This window comes from Microcebus murinus, chromosome 5, assembly GCF_040939455.1.
Source record: "Microcebus murinus isolate Inina chromosome 5, M.murinus_Inina_mat1.0, whole genome shotgun sequence".
Taxonomy (NCBI): domain Eukaryota; kingdom Metazoa; phylum Chordata; class Mammalia; order Primates; family Cheirogaleidae; genus Microcebus; species Microcebus murinus.
Genome location: NC_134108.1, coordinates 43,744,558 through 43,755,275, shown reverse-complemented (window position 1 = coordinate 43,755,275; position 10,718 = coordinate 43,744,558). Strand labels below are relative to the sequence as shown.

Sequence of the window (10,718 nt, the reverse complement as noted above, 5' to 3'; positions counted from 1 at the left end):
GCAGGCATCACCGCCTGAATTCCTTACCCCTGTCCCCGGTAAAACTGTCTTCCTTGAAACCGGTCCGTGGTGCCAAAAAGGGTAGGACCGCTGCTCTACAGCATCCCGTGTATGTAATGGATTAACTTTCCTCCTTTGTATCTAAAATGATACTACTTACACACAGTCCTTGAGAGAAGTGAGCATATTGTCACTCAAATCATTTTCTAGTCTATAAACCTGAACACTTGTTTGTAAGAATTATTTCTTCCATAGTGTGCTCTATATATTCCTATGAAGTTTCTGAAGTCCTTTCGTAGAAAAATTCATTACAATAAAAAATAGGATCATCAAATAACCAATATTGGTTTCTTTAACCAGTGCCATTTTGCAAAATAGTCCTTCACGACGTCTAATAAATTTATTGTCCTACACACTCCAGGGGATGGAATGGTGAAAGGTCTCTTTTCCATTTTACCACTTAAGAAACTATGGAATATTAAGTTTTCGGTTTAACCCACTGTCAGACATCATGTGGGCGAGGAGACTTACCATTATGTAGACTAATGGGGTCAGAGGGATATCAGTGGATGAAATTTTCTCCATAATCTCACACTACTCTGCACACAAGAGTAAAAGGTCATGTCTAACTTCATGATCTCCTGGTTCCTGAGGCGCTTTCGAAGACCACGGGGAGTTCCAGTTAATTTTGTGGTAACCCCAGGCAAGGGCTACCCGCAACAGGCCCCCGCTGCGCAGCGGGAGCAGGGCTCGGGTCACCTCGGCCTTCGGCAGTGCGGTCCGGGAAGGAGCCGCGGGCGCGGTGACGGGGTGTCGGGCGCACGCACCGCTGAAGACGGACCCGGCGCGGCCCAGGACGCCGGCCGCGCGAGGGGCGGCGCTCGAGTGCGCGGGAAGCGCTAGAGGCGGCCGCGCCAGGTGCCTGCGCCCCGCGGCCCCGCCCCGCGTCGCCCCGCCTCGCCCGCCGCGTCCGGCGGGGTCCTGTCCTGCGGCGTCCTGCCCGCGCGCTCGTCGCTCCCTCGCCGGCCGAGGCGCTTCCTGGTGCTCCCAGCGCAGCCATGGCTCAGCACTTCTCCCTGGCCGCCTGCGACGTGGTCGGCTTCGACCTGGACCACACTCTGTGTCGCTACAACCTGCCCGAGAGCGCCCCGGTGAGTGGCGCGGGCTGCCCCGGGCGCACGGCGTGCAGCCTCCATGGCGGAGGGGCTCGAGTTTCCTCCCGGCTCGGGCGGCGGCGAGGGCCGCCGGGGACTAGCAGCCGCCGTGCCTTTCCGCGGAACTCGGCCTCCCACCGCGACGCGGGCGGAAGTGTGCACCCCCTGCTTCTCGCCGGTGCGTGGGGACGACCGGCTTATGGAGCCCAGCCTTTAGTGAGGTCGAGAGGCGGCTGGGGAAGAAAAGGGACGAAGGCGGCAAGTTGTGCAAGATCGGACTGGGGAAGCGGTTTCTAGGGCAGGGGAGGGGCGCGGCCAGGGATACTGGGGGTGTCCTCGGAGATTCCTTGTCTTGGAACTTCTCTGCTGGGCGTTCTGGGCACTGGTTGAGAGTGGGGTACAGCCACCTGGTTTGGGACTTGGATTTTCCATGGCTGCATTTTTCCATTTCATGACCAAGTAACCACCAATCAGTGTTTAAACTGCAGTCAGGGAGAGATTGTGTAGTGTACTGGAGGGAACACTAGTTGAAAAGTCATTGAAATCTTAGCCCTGATTTTGCCTTTTACCAAGAGAAGAAAACAGACGTTTATTGTGCACCTACTACATGCTCGGTGCACTTTGAATAAATTCTAATCTTAACAGCCTGCGAAGTTTGGGTTCCCACTGTGCTCTGAGGTAGGGGGAAATAGGAGTATGTATGATTCCAGACCTGTCCCTCAAATTAATTGTCCTCCTTCCTCCATACCTTTGGTTTCACAAGGACACTAATTGTGAAAATTTAACAGAATTTTTCTTAGCCCAAGATCTAACCATCCAGACAGAAAAAGAGCTGGTTGTGAGCACAGTGGTCAAAGCGAGGACTCCTCAGCCAGACTGCCTAGCTTAGGACACCAGCCCCACGGTTACTAGCCGTGACTTTGGGCCAGTGCCCTAACCTGTGTTTCTTCTCAGATTTTGCATCTGTAAAATGGGGCTAATAATTGGATTTATCCCAAATGATTACTAAAAGGATTAAATGGATAATAGATACATGATGCTTAGAGTAGTACCTGGCAAATACAAGTGTTTGCTTTTGTGGTTACCTCTCAAACCATTTCGAAACCTCACCGTTTATGGACAGAACTCTTCCATTATGGTGCAGACATCAGCCAGGCTGCTCCTCATTATAGGGATGTCAGTTCCCCCATCAGTTCAGGTATACTTCAAAGGTCAAAAAAGAGTGGCCACCTCAATTACTCGTGTGTTTTCTATGCACAGATGCTAAAAGAAAAAAGAGTACTTTTCCTGCTATTATACTTTTCTGCTTTCCTACCATACAGGTCTCTTATCCTTAGTCATACAGAAACCTTACTTTTTGATCCTTTGGCCACAACTTCCCTTAGGTCATTGATTGATATTTGCCATCCCTCTGTGCCTTTTAAATCCCCTTCTGGTTCACATTTTTGTGCCCCCTCCTCTCTAGTCACCTTCCTATGGAGGATCTCTTGCTAAACTCCTGTCATGTTACAGCTAGTTTTGTCCATATGTGAGCATAGCACTTCAGAATATAAGATCCTCAAAGACAAGGACTTTTTATTATAAGTCTGGAATATGAGTGATGTTTAAAGGTTGAAAACAATTACCTAGTGAATTTTGGATCCTGTTTGGTGTAAAAATCTTTTAAGTCCCACAGTGTGCTGCTGAGTACCACACTAGAGTAGGAGAAACCAAGACAAACAACACAAGGCCTTCAAGCAGCTTCACGCTGAAGGCAAAAGATGCCGAAGACTTAGTCTCAGGTCACTGTGGGGAAGAGTATTTCCTGGCCCTTGTCTCCTCCTTCCTGGGAAGGGTCTCCTCTCTTCCACACGGTAACTTGATCCTGTGAGGTCTCATCTGAAATATCCTTCCCCTTTGGAAACCTTCCCAGGGCCCCTGGAGTTTGCCCCTCCACTCCAATCCCGCCTCCAGTTTTCCATAAGACTAATTTCCCATAGCACTTGCGGCATGGTATTCACATTTTTTGTTTACTTGTCAGACTTGTCCCGGGGACTTAGAGTGATGGCTCCTTGACGTCTGTATCTGTGACATTTAGTTGTGTGCTGAGCTTAGTGGTAGGAATATACTGAGCCCAATCAATAATTGTGGATGAACAAAATAAAAACTGAAAATGACACAGCCACTATTCTAATAAGCATTCTGCTTATGTGAACTGATTAAATCTTTATGACATCCCTGTGAGGTAGGTAATATCAGCACAGTCACTATTTGGAGATGTGAATGAGGAGGCACAGGAAGGTTAAATAGCGGATCCAGGGCCACCCAGCACAGTAGTCTGGCGGTGGGTTTCTGCCCTCCCCACCATGCTGTCTGCTTGGTGCCGTGAAGCACAGAGACAAGGTGAGGCGAAGCCTGGAGCTGGCAGGTGAGGCAGGGGAAGGGAGCATTTAGGCAGAGGAAGTCCAGCAAGGGCCAGGTCCTAGTGGTGAGTGACAGCACCATGAACTACTGGGAATGCAAGTACAAGGTGGGGAGTTGCAGAAGTCAGCAGGGCCTCATGTTGTGCAAACCCAGGGCCTCAGCAAAAGCGTTGTAGAAGACACAATGAACAATGATGGCTGTGTTCTCTTGGTACCAGGAAGTTAACCTAAATGTGTGAGTGAGTGGAAGAGTGGGGTCTCAAATATTGCATGGGACATGCTTATACTAAAAATTTGTTTATTTGAAAATCAGATTTACCTAGGTATTCTTTATCTGGCAACCTGAAGTGGGAACCAAACAATGTGTGGTCTACAGATGGCCCGCAGAGCACTAATTTGCAACCGCTGTGGATTGTATGTTGTTATTAGTCATGTGAGAGTGGGAGGGAGCAAGTACAGCTGAGGCTGGGAGAGAAGGTCCTGGAGGACCGTGTTCTGTGACGGCTTCAGGGGGCACTTAACAGAATCTCAGGACAAGCTGCAAGAAGACTTGGGCTCAGACAAAGGGTTTCAAAGTATAGACTGTCTGCTTTTCTCGGCTTCTCACTGTGCATTGGCCCCTGACACCTATTGCAGAAATGTTTCCTCCTCGAGGTAAGGAACACAGCTATGGATACCCTTGATGCAAAAGGAGCATGTTCCTTTCTCCCAGGAAAGAGACCCTATTGGAATCACATGCCCATATCTTAGACTAATGTTGTTGCCAAAGGGTGAGAAACTCCAGTCGTCTGAGACTGAATACAGTGTCTTGACAGAGGCAAGTCTAATGGTGTACGATAACTGGCTCTTAGGGGCTTGTGAAAGCTGATTTTTAAATATGCAGGAATTGTGCAAACAGATAAACTGTTGGTAGCGTGAAACAGGCTATGCTGAGAGTATTTATACCACAGAAATAGGTAAATGCTACCAGTCAAGGCGGTGTTTTGTCTTTGCTTTTTAACCATATGACATAATAATAGCAAATACTTAAATTGGATTTACCTGTATGCCACACACTGCTCTAAGCACTTCTGTTAACCCCACAGTGCTGGTTCTTCCAAGTAGCATCATGCTGTATGCTTTTTATTGTCTATAGTACTTTGTACCTCAGAGTGACTCAGTAAATTTTTGATTGTTTATTTTTTAATGATTTAATGAAAAGCCATAAAACATGTGAGTCAGTGGCTTTTAGTCCTCTTTGGGCTTCAGGAATTCTACACGTGCCCTACTTGGGCTCCTCATTACCCTGTAGGCTTGGAATCTCTAGGTAGTTTTAAGATGTGTCATCTGTGGTTCTGAATCACCGCCAAGGTTGAGAACTGTTCCTATATAGGGTTGTCATAATGTGGGCGTATTAACAGTTGACCTGGATTAGGGTTAGATTGCATTAGACAGGAGTACATGTATAGTGATTTTAATTAACTTTATGACAGAACAGCTCTATTTGATAAGGAGCTTTTGCTTCTCCACCCTCATCGCCTGACACTCAGACCCCAGCCCCCCAACTCCAGCTATGTGAAGGCCTCTCAGTTTCTGGAACTTCGTTGTCCACCTCCACCCCCAGCCCCTCCGGTTCACTCAGCTGGCTGCTACGTCTAGGTATCAGTGTCAACCTCACCTCCCCAGGGACACCTTCCCCCACTCTCTGATGCCCTCTTCCCCCTAGTAGCATGCCACGTTATCAAAACCTGTCGTGAGTTAACATCTACAGAAAAGTCAGATTGTTCAGTGTGTCCTTTTGGACACTGCTCAGACCTGCCCCAGACCACAGCTCTGCCTCAGGTTCAGGTGTGTCTGACAGTGGCCTAAGAACACTCTTCTGAGATATAGTAAGGTAGACCTTCATCTACCCTTTAAAATTGAGCCACCTCTTTAAAAAACAACAACAACAACAAAAAACCCTGATATTTCTCACTCAAGAACCTAGAATTTTTGTTGTCGAGAAATAGATCTGTCAAGAATCTGCAGAGCTTCTATCATTCATTGTACTTGCTTCCAAAGGCTCCTTTGTCCTCTTTTCTCTGTTGCTTTGGTGGAGAAATATGAGATACTTTCTATATCTGATAGAGGCTTCGTGATACCTTCTTTAGATCACTTGCCTTGTCCCCATGTGTATTTCACTTTGAGACTCCCCTGAGATGGGGCCTTTCTAGCAAGGATGGACCAAGGACTGATGTAATGATAGAATGGTCAACATGTTTATTGTCTTAGTGATATGTTAAATACGTTTACAAAGTTTTCTCATGTCTTAAATGATGATCTCCAACACATTAGTATTTGGGAGTAGGATTAATAATTGTCCTTGGTTGTATAATTTTGGATGGGACGGCTGCCTGGGGCTCACAGGGGTTGATAAGTTTCATGTGAAGGGGGATTAAACTGCACAACTGCACAATTACAAATATTTCCCTCCTCCTACCTGCCCCCACCAGTGATTCCATTAGGTCTATGAAATTAAGAATGAATAGTGAGTTTTATATTTAATCTTTTTTTTCTTCCCTTATTTTCAGCTCATTTATAATAGCTTTGCTCAGTTCCTAGTTAAGGAGAGAGGGTATGATAAGGAGTTGCTCAGTGTGACCCCAGAGGATTGGGATTTCTGGTAAGTTCTTTTTTTTTCTTTTCTTTTTTTTTTTTAGGTCTGCACATTCCCTGTACTTCTTAATTGTTGCTGGTAAAATTTTAATGCTTCCTCTTCTATGAAGATAGAACATGAAAGATGAAATTGAGTTAAAGGACAAAATGCCTTCTATACTAAAAGTTTTGTATTTAATGAGTTAAAAGTCTTTAAACAAGTTTGAAGTTTACTTTAAACAAGTTTAGACCTTGCTTAATGTGAAAATAAGCTAAGAGCTTATGTGACTAATTAGGATATTTTGGTATGATTTAATTTTGTCATAATTAAGAGTTTCAGAGGTTAAGAACTGTCTCTAAAATTTTCATCTTTGAGGGAAAAAAGTTTGTTTTCCTACTCTACAAATTAAGAACTGTAAGAGAAAAGGAGAAATCATCATGTTTTATGTAAGTGTCTGAATTAGGACATTTGATTTTCTGTAATTTGGATAGACATTCTTATCTAAGACTCTAACTGTATACTCCCTTCCTGGTTTAGGATTCTCAACTTCCCAAAGCTTCCTTTGCCTTTCTTCTTCATTTAAACAATAAAAACAAACTAAAATCCTAAGCCACTAAATTGTTCAGTTTAAAATTAATGACAGTCCTAAAACATATGAAAAATACATGCATAATGTTCATCTAGTATATATTCTTCCAATACTTGGTTAGTCTTTTTTGATGTATCCCTTTTATAAATGGAAGAAACAGAGACATTTTACTATGTGAACCTACTGACTCTAGAAATTATATGGTGAGCACAAGTAAATAATGTTTCTAAAGTACCCTGTCATTTTTTTTTTAATTCCCTTGGTATTTGGTGGCCATTATGCCTCTTTGCTTTTATTATTCATAATAATAAATCTATACTTACTTTTGTCCCCAAATCCCACAAGTCTTTTCAGGGGAGAATCTACAACTTAGTATTTGACTTTATTTTAGTGGTTTCCAACAATTTGCCTTGCCCAGCAGGCAAGTTCTTATAACCTGACTTAAACTGAGGAAAATTCTAAAGAGTATAGAAAAGACTCTGGCTAAAAGCTTAACTTATAGACTTATATAAGAGAGAGAGTGTATGTGTACCTTAATTAATGGAATATATTTGCACTTTTTTTTTTTTTTTTTTGAGACAGTCCTACTCTGTTGCCTGAGCTAGAGTGCCATGGCATCAGCCTTGCTCACAGCAACCTCAAACTCCTTGGCTCAAGTGATCCTATTGCCTTAGCCTTCGGAGTAGCTGGGACTACAGGCATGTGCCACCATACCCGGCTAATTTTTTCTGTATGGTTTTAGTTATCCAGCTAATTTCTTTCTATTTTTTTAGTAGAGACAGAGGTCTGGCTCTTGCTCAGGCTGGTCTGGAACTCCTGAGCTCAAAGGATCCACCACCAGGCTGGGCCTCCCAGAGTGTTAGGATTATAGGCGTGAGCCACTGCACCCAGCCACATTTGCACATTTTGAAAGAGGCATGGGTTGTTGTTCAGGGTTTTTTTTCTCCCTCTTTTGAGATTCATCTTTTTGAAAGCCTAAAGATTTTACAAACTAAGCGTGCTGCCCTTTGTTTGCCTACATAACAATTTTCTGTATGTGCTTGCTCTGTGGTGGATATTTACTTTTACAATTCTTGTATATTCTTATTTGTGTGGTTAACATATCATTCAGCTGGGTGGGAGAATCCTTTTTTAGCATTGTGACTTTTTAAAAATTTAGACTGTTATTTCTTAGGTTGACTAAAGATGTGAACTGATTGATAATAAAACTTTTCTATTTTAGCTGCAAAGGTTTAGCATTGGATCTGGAAGATGGGAATTTCATTAAACTTGCAGATAATGGCACTGTGCTCAGGTAATAAAATTTAGTTCTGAAATCAAAACTTTACTTCCTCCAGGAAACTTTATTACTAGGTAGCATGTGACCCTTAAAGTATAGATTAAATAAGATTATTATCTTAGTCAATAAGATGACAGATTGATTATCTGATTACCTGTCTGTGTGAATTGTGTAAACTATTAAATACAAATCTGTGAGCATTAGATTTAAAGGTCTAGTTCATTTAAGTTTAGCTCATTAGAAATATTTGTAAGAAATACAATAGAAAGTTAATAACTTCTATTCATTGACCACCCTTTACTGCAAAAGAACCTGGGAATTACATTGTTTAGCAGGCCATGTAGGTGCCCACAATAAAATTAGAGTTCTTTTTATTAAGGAGGAAGGAGAGAATGGATATTGAGTAGGGTTTGGTTGTCTGTGCACACCTCCTGTTCTTCTTCCATTAATCCAAATTTTCTCCTATCATGCAGGGCTTATGTTGTGTCTTAGTGCCTTCTGGACTGTTCCAGTCCTCATCAGTCCCTCCCACACTCAATGCTGACTTTCTTTCTTTCCCTTCTCTCTGAGTGGGCCCAACCTTCCAAGTGTCAGGAAGGGTCTGACATGCAATTCATAAGCAGCTGCTTTGAGCCTTTCCGAGTGTACCAGGGGATGAGCATCTGTTTTTTTCCTTAGTACTAATAGTACAGGCAAGTCAACATAACCATGAAGCTCTGCTATTTATTTTTAAATATTTATACAAACACTATCAGAGTCAAAGGAGAAGACTCTCAGCACAGGTTGCTTCTTGCATATATTCTCTCTTTTCATACCTCATTCTTTTTACATGAAGTAAACTCCCTTCACACTCTCCCCCAGATCTTCCCCTCAGGTGCATCTGACTAGAGCAGGTGCGTCCCCACTTTTGATTATTTTGTAACTTATTTGCATGTTTTTTCCCTCGGGTGACTAAGGATAGAGTGTAGTATGTACATATGTGTACACATACAATGCAGCTTTGATTATTTTGCAACTTATTTGCATGTTTTTTTCCTCGGGCAGCTAGAGATAGAGTGTATGTATGTATGTGTGTATACATACAATGTGGCCTTTAACTCTACCATCAGATTCTTACAGTGCACTTGGCTGTCATCAACTATTGTTAAAAGGATGAAAATCGTTCCAGAGTTTTGTTTCTTTCTCTCACTGTCTGTCTGTCCACTCCCAGCACCCCTCCCTGAAGGTCTGTCACCTTCCATTCAAGCTCTGACTAACCTGTAGTTTCTCCTGAATTTTAATAGCTGTTCTACTTGATGCCTTCTTTCAACCAGTACAGTAGCTTCTTTGTCTCATCGTATTTCCCATTCAGGATTCCTTCATCTTTACATATAGCTTTCTAAAATGTTAAGCTCTTTATAAAAAGGAGCCTATTCATGCTTTTCCTCCCATTTGCTTTTCTTATTTCATTTCTTTTTTCCTTCATATTATTTTTGCTACAACATAATACCAAGAGAATAATAATGATACTCCCTATAATTATAATTTTTCACAATAAACTGTATAAAATGTCAACTGAAGTAGTCTCCCCTTATCCAAGGGGGATATGTTCGAAGATCCTCAGTGGATGCCTGAAACTATCAATAGTACCACTCTCTCTCTCTATATATATATATATATACTGTTTTTTTCTACACATACATACCTATGATAAAGTGTAATTTATAAATTAGGCACAGTAAGAGGTTAACAACAGTAACTAATAACAAAATAGAACAATCATAACAATACTCAGAGTGATGCACAATTTAAAACTTATGAATTGTTATTTCTGGAATTTTCCATTTAATATTTTTTGGGCCATGATTGGCCGTGCATAAATGAAATTACAGAAAGGAAAGCCATGAAAAAGGGGGGGTTGCTGTATTTCTTTCTCTACAGGTTAAGAGTCTCACAACCAATCCTAACTGATGCAACAGCAATATTTTGAGCACAAAATATAGCTATTTTTCATCATGTTGTTCTTTTTTGACATATACCTCTTATGATTCCCCATGCGGTTTTAGCTATGCTGTGTCCTTGAATGGGCAGGTGGCTCCTCATTTTGTCTTCGAAGTCTCGTGTGCTCATAGTCATCTTCCCTCAAGTGCCAGGTGCCTTCACGTCTCCTGTGAGCCTGGTGTAGCTCACGCTCTAACTCTGGTGAATGCTGCTTTTTCTCTAATGTGCCCAGATCTAGCTTCCCACCCCACCCCCATGGTTTTCTAATTGTTCCAGTTATGTTAATCTTATCTGTATGGTTAAATGGTCTAGAAAACCCTAAAAACTGCTCCAAAAGATTCCTAGAATTGATAAATAAATTCAGTAAAGTCTCAAGTTATAAAATCAATGTACACAATTCAATAGCATATCTATATACTATTAACAGTCAAGCTGAGAATCAAATCAAGAACTCAATATCATTCACAATAGCTGCCAAAAAAAAAAAATACCTAGGAATATACTTAACCAAGGAGTTGAAAGATCTCTACAAGGAGAACTATAAAACACTAATGAAAGAAATTGTAGATGACATAAACAAATGGAAAAACATCCCATACTCATGGATTGGAAGAATCAATACTGTTAAAATGTCCATACTACCCAAAGTGATTTACAGACTTCATGCAATTCATATCAAAATACCAACATCATTTTTCAT

General features: G+C 42.2%; 1 protein-coding gene across 1 annotated transcript in view; it reads left to right on the top strand.

The window, feature by feature from the left end:
* The first annotated feature begins 938 nt into the window (after positions 1-938).
* The window catches only part of NT5DC1 (5'-nucleotidase domain containing 1), a 116,320-nt gene continuing 106,540 nt past the window's right edge, over positions 939-10,718 (top strand). Inside the window, exons 1-3 of the mRNA XM_012753151.2 lie at positions 939-1,151; positions 6,106-6,197; positions 7,982-8,053. Of these exons, the coding sequence (XP_012608605.1) occupies positions 1,059-1,151; positions 6,106-6,197; positions 7,982-8,053 (257 nt within the window). The 5' untranslated portion in view covers positions 939-1,058. The remainder of the gene's footprint in view (positions 1,152-6,105; positions 6,198-7,981; positions 8,054-10,718) is intronic.